This window comes from Zonotrichia albicollis, chromosome 5 (assembly GCF_047830755.1).
Source record: "Zonotrichia albicollis isolate bZonAlb1 chromosome 5, bZonAlb1.hap1, whole genome shotgun sequence".
Classification (NCBI taxonomy): domain Eukaryota; kingdom Metazoa; phylum Chordata; class Aves; order Passeriformes; family Passerellidae; genus Zonotrichia; species Zonotrichia albicollis.
In genome coordinates, this window is record NC_133823.1 from 29,176,533 (window position 1) to 29,191,304 (window position 14,772).

Consider the following 14,772-nt stretch of genomic DNA (forward strand, 5'->3'; position numbering starts at 1 on the left):
CCTGGTGAGAGGAAAGTGCTGGTTGCAACTGCTGCATTTTAGCAAGTTTTACCTGCATCTTTAAGCTCAGTTTAAGCTACTCTTCTGTTTTTAGAAGTTACTTGACTTTTTTTCCATTTGGTCAATGAAAAAAACTGCAGAGGACACTAATACAAAAAAAAAAAAAAAAGAAATGCTTGTGGACACTGAACAAGATGGGTTAATGTACCAATCCTGTGGGCAGAAACATCTTTTGATTCTTTGCTGGTGTTCAGAAGGAACAGATCATATGATGTAAACAACCCTTCTTTTAAAATAATGTGGGATTCTTCCTCACTTGCTCCCTCATAACTTAAAAAAAAAATCCATAGTCCTTAACACAAATACTGGAATTGAAACAGATTGAACTATTGAACTGCTACTTTGTGAATCAGCTGCATGCCCCCCATAACCACTGAGAAAGTGCTCATAGGCTTTTTGCATGAGGGTTACCTGTAATGGAAAAGATAAGAGTGCTTGCTTCCCTTTTGGCCAGAATCAGAAGTGTTACGATTATAATGACTTGAATAAAAATTTGCTTGAAGCAAATTTATCAAACGATTGTCAAAAACCTTCTGCCTTTCCTCCATTGGTGGCAGTGATTTTACTCTACTACCGTGAAAGCACATTTTTTAAAATGGCTGTTTATTTTCCATTATTAAGACTTGATATTAGCTCATTGAAAGAATAATTAAACATCTTCATCGTGCTTCAGATGATCAGAAAAATACATCTTAGGCTGCCTACAAGCCTAAGTCTTTTTTTTCTCATTAGTTTTTTAATTAACAAAACTGGTCTCACCAGGTCTCACTTCTAATACTTAGGGTTTTCATTCAGCTCCAGCACATGGGATGATGGCCTGAAGCTATTTGCTGCTACTGTTTGTAATTGCTGTCTGTGCCTGCTGGGTGATTATATGTTTGATAATGTGAGGTTCTGTATTGCTTCCTGCTTTCATCTCCTGATTTCAGAGAGCTGACCTAATTTAACTTTTTTGAAGTGGTCATCCCTGTGAAAAGAAGGAATATATCAAATTGAATGTACCTTTGTCCTACAACAAAATACCTGATAAGACTTCCTACCTACTCAGCTTGTGAAGACATGCTGCCTGCTGACCTTGTCTTGCCAGAATAACCCCTCTCTCTCCTTGAAGCCAAGGTTCATCTGCTCTCTTGTAGTTGGTATATGAGAAATTGCCATGAATCACATGACTGTATTTAAAAATAATATGCATTTCTAGCATTCCACTACTGGAATGGAATGATTAAACTGATGTTTCAACTTGAACTATTACCTTTTGGCAATCAGCATCAAATGTTTAAGCAATTTTAAACTAGAAGTACTTAGGAATTATGAAAACAAATGCCTAAAACAGATTTGTAACTTAGTTGCTACAGAAAAGCAGTCAGCAAAAGAGTTATAATTCTGTTACCAGTAAGGTACTGGTGTCTTCCACATCTTGAGTCTTAGTTTCTTGAATGGCACTAGAGCCTTAGAGCTAGAATGTTCATTTTAGAAACTGTTGTTTAAACTAAGTCTTTCAGAAAAATAGTACTAACTTATAACAAAGACATCTTGATCCAAGAATACTACCTTAATTCTTAGTAAGATATCTTGAGTTGTTTTGAACCTCATTAAAACTGTGTAAACTGGCAGAAATGCAGTGGTGTGAGTGGAAATAGAGGTGCAGTTTATGCAACAAAATTGCTGCCCAGGAGAGCTAGAATACCCCGGTTCTATGAGGCGTTTCCTCTTTGTAGAGTAGTGTAACTTTTTTTAAGTTTATAGCACAATTGTAATAAATCCAATTGCCTCTTCTAGATTTTGGAGTGGAGGCTTAGTTTGTCTTCTGAGGTAGAAGGTAAAGCAATGTGCCTACATTTCTGTAATATTTGCATGTGGTTGCAAAAGGTGTTCTGAGCTTTGTGGTCTATGTTTGCAGTGTATAATGCATCTTGAGGACAGACTGCAAGAGATGTATCTCAAAAGCAAAATGCTTTCAGAATATCTGCGAGGACATACAAGAGTGCATGTAAAAGAACTAGGAATTGTATTGGGGTGAGTATTGCAGGTACCAGTCTTAAGCAATGGCAAAAGGCTGGGCAGTTATTTTTCCTTTTCTTCTGAGTGTTGACAGCTTGTTCTCATGAGAATTTGCTTCATATTTAACACTTCTCTTTCATGGGCCTAATAAGTTGCAAAAATGGCTCTACTAAGCCTATCTCAAAATCAGGAGAATACATTTATACAGCAACAACAAAATACTTGTCATTTTTAAATCTTCAGATTTAAGAGAGTTTGGATTTTGTTCATTAGTGAGTTATCCAAGCATTCATACAGACTCTCTTCTGTTGTGATCTCCTTAATGAGAACTTCTCTCAACAAATACTTTGGAATTTTTGGAATGAAAAGGGTGCATTTGTACTTAAGCGACAAGAGGGTCTCAAAGATCAGGTGTAGAAAAATAAACAGGTGTCCTGTTCAGCAGCTGTCTTCTAATAATAGTATTTGATTGGCATATAACCTTTAGGGAGCTGCCTGCTGACAGCAGAAAAGGGGGAAGAAGTAAATACACTTTCTCAAGATGTTTTTTAACACTGTAGCTTAAATCTAACTTATCTTTTTCCAGACTGTTCGAGATTTCATACTCAGAAATGCAGCTGTAAATAGTGAAACAGTGAAATAAGCACTTTTCTCTCTGTGTGTGTATGTGTTAAATATATATAAATATATACATACATCCTGGCTTCTAAGCAGCTTCACATTTGGAAGTAGTTGGAAACTGACCATTGCACTTGAGAGACATTCCTTGAACTGTTATTGCATAATATTAAATTCAAATTTTGGTCTTTTTTTGGTAAGAAAGTGCTACTATGTAGCAAACTGAGTTATATTCAAAACCTGAAATGCATAATCTTCCATAAGCTGATACTTAGTACTTTGTTAAACTGGGTTTATTAGAGCCTATTCACTGGTAAGACTACAAGCTGAGGCTTAGGGTTTAGCAAATACATAAGAGATCTTTTATTTAAACCAGAAAAGATTATGTAGTGCAGAATGTAATGCTGCTTGCTATCTTTTGATTTAAGTGCTAATATACTTCTTGGTTTTAAGCATTATTTACTTACCTTTAGTGGTAGTACATAATTATTGATAGTAAATAATAATTAAACTATGAACTTAGTAATGGCAAGACACTTCCAGTTTCTTTAAAGTGGATGAAAAGTATCATCTTGTATTTCTCTTGAGAAAATGACTGTATATTATTTTAAAGGCTGTCTTTTTTTTTTAATTTCTAGGATTGAATCCAATGACTTGCCTTTGTTGGCTGCTATAGCAAGTACTCATTCCCCATATGTTGCTCAAATACTCTTATAAATTAAATTCTCAGGATAATCATTCCCTTAAAGTACAGTTATGAAAATGGGAATGTTGAATGAAGAACAGAGGTGCCAAACACTGGTAAAGGGGAGCACTGATGAAAGCAGGTGATGACTGTACATTCTGCCACCTTCCGATCCTGACTTCAGCCGGATGTTTTATCGGAGGACTTCAGTTTACATAACACAAAAGGCATTCAGGTTTTTCTTACAATCTCACTTCTGACTTAAATCAAGAGACTGCATCCTTGCATTTTATTTTTATTCAAAGGACAAAAGTTAACACTATGTGGCAGACCGGGTGCTGCCATCCAAAACGCTGCTCAAAACCATGAAGTACCAGTTAAAAGAACAAGTGGGTTAGAATGGATTTTGTAATACTATGCTTGTGAGTGCGGTGTGGTGTATGTCTCTTTGCTGGGGAGGAGGAGTAGCTGTTAACTCTGTATATAGCATTCCTATACAAAAGTGTATTTGGTGGGACATGATTTTCTTGCAGAACATACGTGTGGTTTTGTATAGTAGAAGTGATGGGCTCAGAACAAGGAACTTGGATTCAGCAGCCAGATGTCATGTGGGAATGGAGGTGTGCGTGAGGTTGATGTGACTTTTCCATTTAAGGACAAGAGGTTGAGAGCTGTGGCTGCTTCTGTTTTAATGAGGAGGCATTCTAATGGGCCCATGGCTGCAAGTGGAATGGAATGGACTTCCGAGAGAGGGATTTTGTGGGAAAGCCTTATGGAACTTCTGCTACAAGTTTACATTTGTTGCTGATGCAACTTCAGTAACTGTTGATTTGCTGTATGACTGTGGTCCTGGGAACTAAACTTGTCTTGGTGTCATCAAGTATTGCTGTCTCCAAGGAGTATGAATTTGGAAAACTTGTGAACGATGCCAGTGCTATGAGCATGTGTCCGTGTGCACATACACCAAACAATTGGCACAAACTGAAGACAATCGTATTGGGGAAATACAAGATATCAAACAACCCCCACCAAACCTTTAGTCAAAAGTATTACTTTTTTCCAGCTATGAGTTGTCACTCTGAGTAGGAATAGAACAGGAACGTTGTTTGAAGTAAAATGAAATGTGGGGGCAAACCCCAATATTTGATATTACTCTGAATGTTTGCAATTACCCTTTTTGATTCTACAGAAATCTTGAACTATCATCCAGGTGCCTTTCCTTACTAGATTATCTACTCTGACACCAGAAACTACTTCTCCATTAGTTGATACTGGCCTTTGGTGTTTCTAAAAAGCAAAATAAAATTTTGTACTTCACTGTTTTCACGTGGTTGATTAAAATGAATGTAAAAAATACCTTTTTTTTGCATAAAGCACTGTTAAGCTGGATATGAAACTATGGACCAGACTGAGGAGAGAACAAAGAATCAAAACATGCTCAAATGGAAAACTCAATGTTGGACTGTTCCGTTGTGAGCCACTGTGAATACAGTGTCTGAAACAGTCATCTTGCAAGCAAATTTCTGGCAACACAATTGCTTGAAAATAGTGAATTCTAAAAAGAAACTCCTGGTCACCAGTTGTGAGTTCTCCTTGTTGGTGGTTACAGATTTTTAACACTGAAGGGACACACTTTTATTAAAAGTGGTTTTATTTCCTACTACCTTGATGTTTGGACTTTTCTACAGTAAACTTTCAATTATTTGAAATAATGAAATGTGCTTATTGTGAATTGTTTAAATGTGATGGGGTTTTATTAACCTTGTGTTGCTTTTTGAGGGAAATAGGTAGACTGGCCTACTGTGAAAAGAGGTTGTTTCCACGTGGAGGGATACTTAATATTCTGATACAACACTTCTTAAGCTGTTCCTTCTATGCTGGTTTTCTGACCTGACATTCCAAATATTTCTTTTATTGCTTTTCATATTTCTCCCTAGTGTTCTGCCTAAAAAGGCTAAAATCTTTCTATGGTTCCGTTTTTTTTCTCCTGCTTTATAGCTAAGCAAACTTTTCATATCTTTGGTCTGTGAATCCTATCTGCTGGAAAGTAAATTTACCTCTGCATATGGCTTTTAGCAGATACCACTTTGTTTCACAAGGTTAAAACAAGGAGCTAACCATAGAGCAAGTCATGTATTCCTAAACTGCCCTCTTGGTGGAGAATGTGTGTGTGCATGTGTAAGACTATGAAACTGCTTCTCTGAGTGTATATAGAAATCCTCTTGTACTTTCTCTATTTCATGTCACTCTTAAATAGTAGCTGACATCATTTAAAGTCAGTCCAGTTCTTTTAAAGTGGGGTTTTTATCTGAACAGACTCTGACAGTTCTTCAAAGAAATATATGCTAACTTAAAGATGTGCTTTTGTTGTCACAGGGTTTACTAAAGAGGACAGAGATCTGCAGGCATTCAGTGATTTCAAGATTAATACCATAATCAATAATAGACCTGATTTTACCACATCAAATGTTTAAAAGAAAATAAATCTGCCTTTGGGCAAGACATCAGTTAACTTTATGGTGGCATGTGAGCTGATGGTCAAAAGCACTTGAATTTTCTTCAGCCCAGGCTAAAACTTTATAGTTCTTGCTGCTTTCTCTAACATTTTGCTGCTCTTCAGAAATTACACATTGAACTATTTTGTTCTCAGTTTTAGTTTTGGGGGAAAGAAAATTCAAAATGAAAGCCCTTTATTACCTTTAAAAGGCTTTAGACTAATGAAAGCTAATTACATATTTCCCCTCCACCAAATGTACTACCTCAGTTGACAGGATTCCACTTTGTAGGGCTTTTTTTTGACTCGAAGTCTTTAACTTGTTTTTGGTAGCATCTTGATGTTCATGTAAATTGGTGTGGCATGACAGGGCAGTAAGTATTTACAGATGTGTTTTTTAGACATTTTTAGGGCATGTTTCTGGTTTTACTTTAATAGGATGAAAAGTGATATGAATGTACAGCTGTGTTGCAAATTGATAATGTAGCTTAATTTTCAAATATTCCAAAGTTGTTTTTATCAGTATTATGTAGGTTTTTGTAAACTTAAAAACATACTTTCTTGGTTAGGTGGGAGTGCACAGTCTTTCCAAAATCCCACATAAATGCAGTTTACACACTGAAATTTAAAGAATGTATGCTGTTTTCAGGCAAGACTAAACAAAGGGGAAGAATGAACAGCTAAATTGTAGAATTTAATTGAAATGAATTCTTGAACCCCAAACAATACCAAGATTGGAACATTTTAATTTAAGTGAGGTACACTCTGAACTAGTCTATACAACTTTCTTTTGCTCCCAAAAAACTATTAGACACTGATTCTGTAATTCACATTTCTGATGGCATCTTCCAAAATTTTAGATTGATTTTCCCCACTCCATATTATAAGCATCTTTGCTCTTAAAGTCAAAGCCTCTTTTCAGATGCATCAAATTCTTGTATATAAGGTTTATGCAAAACGATCACTTACCCTTCAAGGAACTTCTACTTCAATTAAAAGGACCCAAATAAAAATCAAGTCTGAACTACTCTACTGAATTTAGTCTAGACAATTTCCTTCTTTTTCTTTTTTTTTGGGGGGGGGGGGTGGGGAAGGGTGGGGGATTTGAGGTCAAATGAGGTAATTTGACATACATGGCAAGTTTTCCATAGTAGAAAAATGTGTGTTGCTATTGCATGTTTGGAGAACATAGGCTTTTTAGGAATGACTGAACACCAATGTCAAACTACATGTTTTTTTCTTATAGTTGTTTATGTACACTATCTTTTTGGTCAATTTCTTTGCGGCATTTGGTGCAATAAACTTTCTGAAATCAACGTAAGTGGTATTTGGTATCTTCCTTTTTAAAGCTTCTGAAATAGTTGTTGTTGTAGCTGAGGTCTAACACACCTGGACTTTTAGATAACCGTTCAGCAAAGTAAGTGACTCTTATAAGAGGTGTCAGGAAGGCTGCACAAAATTTGGAACTTGGTTGGTTATCCTTGGAAATTTTACCCCACTTACATGTAAACAGGAGCTCTTAGGGAGTGAAAAATATGGGCAAAAAAGAGTGGAAAATTAAGACAGTGACTGTTGGAATAGGTGGTGCAGAGGTTTCACAGGTGTGTTCTCTTTAGTTCTTTCCATAAGCATTTGAGCTAGCTGAAAAATGTGTTGCTATTAGATAATAAATTCAGTTTCTAAAATTGCTCAACTGAACAGGACTGAGTGACCCCTCATGTCTACTAGATTATGAAATGGTTAGTGCATTTGGTCTGATTTAGTTTCAAATACAGAGGTTTTTGATTTCTCTTAGATCTTCCATGACCTGACTTTCTATTTAGTATTCTGAAGCTTATTGGAAAATCCTTATTTAGAAATAAAAGCAGAAAGGAGATTAGATGATAAACTGTATTTGTGCTTCTTTGAGCAGGTCTGAATTAGTCTGATTTGTAGGATCTAAGCATTTCTTACTTATAGACTGAAATGCTTGCTTGTGGGTCAGGCTACCAAGGATTGGAAGTAAGAAAAAAGCCAAGGAGTTTTGGCATCAAGGACTTGATAGTGAGGAGAAAATCCAGTGAAGTGAATGCTCCACTCCCTGATCTCTTTGATACTTATGAGCCATTGGACTGTCTAAGTGATTTGTGCGGTTCACCAACCTGTTTTTCCATCCAGGTCTTGTAAGACTCCATGAAACTCCTCTGCTCTGATTTCACTACTTTAAAAAAAATTGTAGTTAAGCTGTTGCTCATACCAGCTGGTTGAATTTCTTTTTAAAGGGCACTTAGCCAGTTTCTCAGAATCCAAATGTTCAGGATGGTGGCAGATTAAGAAGAGGGAGGTGCAGAGGCCGGCAGACAGTAAATAGCCAAGCACTGGGAAGGGGTGGAGTCCTGAATTAATGAATACTTACAAGATATGGCTGAGAGGGTGGCCAAAGTGCTTTTAGAGCTGAGCTGCAAAGGGGAAAATAATACCTAGATTTGAAAAATCCTCAAACTCTGAAGTCAGAATCTGTGATTTGTTCCGAAGACGTGACTAGAAATAATACTAATGTTTATAGTGAACAAGCAACTGTACTGTTTTCCTGCTTATGTAAGTGGCAAGGAAGATCACAGATCTGATGGAGTTCTCCTCATATGTAAAAATGGTTTCAAGGCTACAGCAGTAAACATGAACTATATTCCAAAGTAACTAAGTCTTGTGCCAAAATTCTGACAGTCTTTCTCCCTATTTTTCTCTCTTTTTGAAAAAGTTATATAGCAAAGCTTTCTGCTGATCATCTGTGCACCATATCCTTTGGTTTTCTATACTTACATCTTTGAAGAGGTCAATCAGGACTAAACATACAAAACAGGTTTTTGGATATAAAGGGCATGAAGCCAAGTGACAAACCACGAGACTGTGACTTGTGTAAGGCTTCTGATCCCATATAAAATTAGCTTAAGTGGACACATGCTAGTAATCCACATGCTGGAAAATTACTCTTATAATAGTTGCAGTCGGTTGTCTGTCTGGCACAATCCCAAAGCTAAAACAGTTTAAGCAGTGCAAGTAGAGTAGCACTTTGTCTTGAAATCCTAAGGTCAACACATGGCTGAAGGGCTTAGGAGTGACAGTCAAGTACTCAAATACAATCTCATAAATTGGATTTTTTTTCCATTTGGAGCTACAAAAGATTCCACTGTAATCTGACAAAATGATGTTTGAGAGAGAGAAGACTTCCATTAGGAATGAGTTTCTCACCAAGGAATAAAGCTCCCTCTCCAATGGACAGAGAAATGGTCACATTTGTGGAAATACAAAGTGATGCTTAGGTCTGCTTGGGATCTTCCCAGGGTGGGTTTGTGTGTTCTGATAAGAGTGCCATAGTGTCAGGGGCTGGGGTATTTTGGCTCACAAAAGCGTTTTGCCTTCTGTTGGATTGAATTCCAACCCTGCATATAACAAAATTGTTTCAAGTATGTTTGTAATGTTACCATTTTAGCTCTCTTTTGCTACCTCATCTCTTTTTCCCTAGGCAAAAGGAGACTGAAGAGTTATTCTTTTCCATGTGCCATGTGGATGTTATAATTTTTCATTTTCTACATTATTACATCACTTTTTCCTTTTTTGTTTTTTTAAGATCTGCAGAAGTCCTGTTAGCCTCAAAATGGACAAATCTAAAACTGTTCACTTTAGCTTTGAAAAATACAGGGGAACGTATTTTGTTGAATTAGTTGTCATTCTGTACAACATGTAACTTTTTCGACCTTGAAACACAACTGATCTGAAAGCAGTGTGAAATTAAAAATCATGATTCCAAACCATTCCATCAGCTCCTCCTGCCCTCTTTAAGGCACTGATTCATATAAGGACACTGCAGTCGTAGTGCAAGTGCTTTAATTCTGTAAAGGTTTGTATTTAATTCAGAAATTATGCCTTAACTTTTGATTTGGGGAGCAGAGCTTCCTGGGCTGCTTGCATCATTGCAGCCTGTTCCCTATGTGGGTGAAGAGAAGCCTAGTTCTGCATTGTGGTCCTGTTGGTCAGGAATGTTGGGAGCAGTCTGCCTGATGGGGGGGATAAAACAAAAATGGAATTAGCTCTGAGAGAAAGCTAACTTTTTTCCTTTGCCCTTTTGTTACTGCAGTTACACTTCTGGCAGTCTCCTGTCACAGTCTGATGTCCCTAGTGTGGAAAGGGTCACTGAACCCCAAGGCTTGTTGAGCAGGGTTCCCTGGATGCTGAGCTGCTGCCATTGCCAGAGCCATGGAGTGAGCTGTGCCAGGACAGCTGGGACACAACCACCAGAGTTCCAGGTGAGTTTGTCAGGCCTCTGGTATTCAAACCATTTGTGTTACACCGAGCCACGGCTGCACCCCAAAGACAGGCAGCTGCCTCTGGTTTCTGTGTGCCATTTTCTTCCCACAAGAATGCAGTGGCCTCTCCTGTTGCTCAGGAGTGGATAAACACCACAAGCAAAAAATGCAAAGCCCATTTGTAATGTTGCTAAATTCTGAGTCTCACAGGTAATTTGTTGGCTGCTGGGAGTGGCTGAAGGAGTAGCAGTGCATTATTACATGTTTGAATTAAATAAGATCTGGTGGCTTCCCAAGTGCAAGTGCTGATGCTCTTGATATGAAGGCAAGCTGGTAATTAGAGAATGCTGTTCTTGTCTTCACAAGGCTTCCTGTCCTGAGCCTTGTGATGTTTAGACTGTATTGCTGCAAAGGATCTAATTAACTAGTTCATCCCTGGGATTATACTAAACTTTACAGGGGAGCTGGCTTTCCTCCACCCTGCCTTGCTTCACTTCAAATTAGTATTCTCTCTTTCTTCTAAATATACAAAGCTTTTTTGGCATGTCTATTTTTGTGGCCAGCAACTGCTCTGCCATCCCTAAAAAAGAGCTGGTATGGACTTTGCAATGAGTGCTGAGATTTTAGATCTTGGTTTAGTTGGAGAACTAAGAGCTGAATGGTCCCACCCAGGAGGAAAGGCTCTTGAAGGAGAGCTCCATGGGAATTGCTGTCCCACTGAATCCAAGCAGCAATCTGCACCTGCAGTTCATCTCACTGCCTGTTGCTGAGTGTTGCTAAGTGCCATTCTTTTCTTAATAATTGGGGACTGTGCTAAAAAAAACAAAGATGTTAATGGTCCGGTGTGAAGTCACTGCAGCACCAGCCTGCCCTTTGCCCTGTGACAATTCCAATAGTTTGATGATGGTTGGCTGCCACAGTGCACACTGCTGCCCTTCTTTGAGCTGTGATGCAGAGCTGGGTTGCATTGTAGCTGAGGTTGAAACATGACTGTGAACTTTACAGCCTGCTGGACTTGCTCAAGTTAAATGCAGTTTTATGTAGTCTGTGATGATGTATAGCACAGAGCATCCTGATAGCACAGCTTGTCAGTGTAGCACAGGGCTTTGCAGTAGTAGTGAGATCATCTCTGGATGTGCTAAACCTGTTTCTGCTCACCCTGTAACACATCTTTATCTCATGCTGGGTTAACCACACTGATTAACCATTCCTAATTCTTGACTAAGCTTGACTAGTGGCAGGTTGGGAATTTTCACCCTGTGTCTGTGGCTCATCATTAAATCAGCTCCTGCTTGTTTTCTCAGCATTCTGGTAATTACCACTGTTCATTACAGAAGGATGGAGCAATTGGCCAAAGGTACGCAGGGATACTGTGTCAAAGGTTAGTATCTGATCTTCTGAGTCCTCAAATAATGACTTCATCATCAAACAGTCCTACTGGCCGAGCTGGGCTGGGGGCATGCATACACCTCCCTTTTCCTTTCCTGGCAATTGCTTTAAAGAGTCATAGACACCAAGACTGGCATTTAGACAAATCTTTTGTGAAATTTAAAAAGAGAAAATGTGTGCTCATTCTTATACACTGTGTACAATTACAATTCTGCCTGTAAGGCTAGTTTAGCTAAAGTATCTGCCACGTGGATGCTGCCAAATAAGTGTATTTTGCTTTTCTGAACACCTGCTTCTTTGCTGTTATGCATCTTTATTTTTTTGCTTTAGATGCATGACTTATGTGGGAAAAAGTAACTCATGACAAGCAGCTGAGCAACACGTAAGGAGACATAGGAGGAGTCAGTAATCAGCCAAGGGAAGCACTTGTTTTCAGAAAAATAAAAGCAGAAGTGAAAGATCAAAGTCTCTTGAGCGAATTCCTTGTTTGAGGCAGTGGGAAGGTGTTACAGGCAAGCCTGTGGATCATACAAGATGTTAACTTACTGCTTCACAGAAACAGCTAGTTTTTACACATTGGCATGAAGGTATCTGTGATGATGCTGTGCTGTGGCAATGCAGCATGTTTATATCTGCCCATTTTAATACAGAGAAGAGTGATACAATGCAGTTTTTCTTGGAATTAGCTATATGGGCTGAAATATTGCTGCCAGTGTTACGGCTTTTAGCTATGTGAAAGAATAGGGGCAGGAGGCAGCATAAAATTAAGCAAAAAAGTAAAAAAAATGGTACAGAGTCATAAGTCCCATTTGACTCTGTGCCACTGTCTGAGTTCCTGATTCAGTCTTGGTGCTCTTTGTTTTAACCCATGTGGTGGGAATCCAAAGATAAAAAGCACCCATGACCAGACAAGATGTGACTGTCATTCTCTAAGGGGATAAATTGCCATGGCAATCCTGGCTGTTGCTGTTGGGAGATGGCTGATTTTGGGCAGCTGTTGGGTAGCTGGAGATGGTGAATCCCCTTGGGGATAAGGTGCCTTTTGGATAATTAGACAAGCGTGCAAACTGCCTCAAAACAAAGGACAATTAATTATTTCTTGCGGCTGCGTGAGATGAAGTAATGGCTCTTGTAAAAGTGAATGCCTGAGAGGCAGCACCAGTTTCTGAGGGATAGCAAATGCCAAACCCAGTTGGAGCCTCAATTTTTCCCCCATGTCAAGGGGAAGGAATGCAAGGTTTGACAGCAAAAGAAGGCTGGGTGCTTGCTATAAGAATAGTATTTATAGAATCCCAGAATAGTTTGGGTTGGAAGGGCCTGTAAAAGGTCTTGTAGTTCAGTCCCTCCCTGCAATGGGCAGAGATATCTTCAGCTGGATCAGGTTGCTCAGAGCCTCTCCCAGCCAAGGAACAGTATTTGATCTTTGTGCTCATGATGAGGATGAGGTTGGGCACTCAGCTGTCGCCCAGTGCAGGTGCTCCTGCCAGCACAAGGGAAGTGGCTGCAGCAGGGAAGACAACAACTGGTCTGCCCCTTTCACTGAGGTCTGCTTAAAGCAGTGGTGAAATGGGAATGCGGGGCAGTGAGTTTCACCTCAGTTAAGCCAGTCTGCCGCTGCCCTTGTGTTTGCTGGTGGAAATATGCCCTTACCCACTTGCTTGCAGTAGGGGTCAGATGAGAGCTGCTACTGTGATGCCTTGAGAATCCATAGCCAGGTGTAAGGATGAGAAGGAGAAGCACTATTCCCCTTTCCAGCATTGCCTCCCCATTGCTTCAGCGTAGCTGTGGCAGGAAAACTGCCCCCTGAAGGGCTGGTGAGCTACCGGAGCTGCAGCTGGCTGTAATAGCACAGCGTCTGCTTGGTGGGACCACTGCCAATCGTGCTCCTTTTCCCCAGCTGCAGTTAGTGTAAAAGCTGGTTTCAGGTTGCTTGCCTGGCTCTAGATTGGCATCAAATAGCTCAGCTTTGCAAACCCTATTTGCTGCTCATGATGTGTTTATTGGACCTGATTGTTTTTCTGCCAGAGACTAAGGTAACCTATGGAAATATATCCTCATTTCTCCCTTCCTCACCACAGAAGCACCCTGTGAGGGTAGCTGTCATTATTTCTGACCTTAATACCTTGCTAAGAAGAGGAGTAACTCCTGGAAAATTGCAGGATGTATTCGTTCTGTTTCCATTATTTTCCCTTTGCTCCGTGGCCGTGACACATCATTGTCAGGGACGTGGGGCTGGCAGTGGGCATCAGCAGGAGCAGGAACCACTTCATCCAAGTATCTCCCACAGCTGTGAAAGCTGCAGAAAGGCATTGTGGAGCTCTTGTTCCCTTCCAGAGTGGAGTCCCTGTTCTGTGTGAATTATGAGCACAATTGTCAGTGCTCCCAGCACCGGCAAGGGAAGCTGCTGATAAATGAGGTGCAGTAGCAGCAGCTGCAAAATCGCTGTCCTGCTGGCTGGGGAAAGGCAAAGTCATCAGAGAATTAAGATGAACTGCTAAGCATATTTTGCGCTCAGAAGGCAGTTCTATAGGAATTAAAAGGAAAACACTGCCATATAGGAGTTTTTCTAACTTCTGCTGGAGCTACAGCTGTTGCTCTTCAGGCCTAGTGTTCCTTCATGCAATGAACTGCCCCCACACAGCTTCTTCAAATAGGATCAAAAGGGCCAGCTGGAAAAATCTATAAAGAGGTGGAACAATTCAAAGAAGAATGCAGAGGCACAGAGCAATGACTGCTTGGAAGTCAAGGTCAAATCGTGCCTTAATAGCTGAGTACACCCAGGACTTCAGACATCTTAAATCAGACCCTAATGACCGTGGCTGGGTAGAAGACAAGAATCCACATGTCTTTTTAAACTGCTGTCTTGTGCATGGAAACGTGGCTGTGTGCCACCAACAGAGAGTAAGAAAATGCTGTCTTCCTCTTTCCAAGCTTGTTTTTGCTCTCATGAGGTTGAGATTTAACACTAGCCATCCTATAAAAGTGAAGTCAGTAGGGAACACTAAAGTAGTAGTAGCCACTTGAGCTGTGCTGTGTTTGGCACATTGGAGTGCCACTGGTACTTGGTTGTCTTGTCAATGTAGGAAAAAATTATATTAACAATATCAATCTCAAGTTTTTTCTTCAAACTTCTACTTCAGTGTGACTTGTTTTTGGTTATTTTGGTCACATTTCTACAGTTGAAGACTTGTGACTGTTTATACCTTTTGCACTGTATTATTTCAGTTATACGTGAAATGTAG

General features: G+C 39.6%; 1 protein-coding gene across 4 annotated transcripts in view; it reads left to right on the forward strand.

Annotated features, from left to right (window-relative positions):
* Nucleotides 1–7,174, forward strand: part of FNIP2 (folliculin interacting protein 2) — a 49,941-nt gene extending 42,767 nt beyond the window's left edge. For all 4 annotated transcript variants that reach the window (XM_026792932.2, XM_005486319.4, XM_074541187.1 and 1 more), the window contains 2 exons: nt 1,961–2,076; nt 3,318–7,174. In XM_026792932.2, the coding sequence (XP_026648733.1) occupies nt 1,961–2,076; nt 3,318–3,396 (195 nt within the window). In that variant the 3' untranslated portion in view covers nt 3,397–7,174. The remainder of the gene's footprint in view (nt 1–1,960; nt 2,077–3,317) is intronic.
* The last annotated feature ends 7,598 nt before the right edge of the window (nt 7,175–14,772 follow it).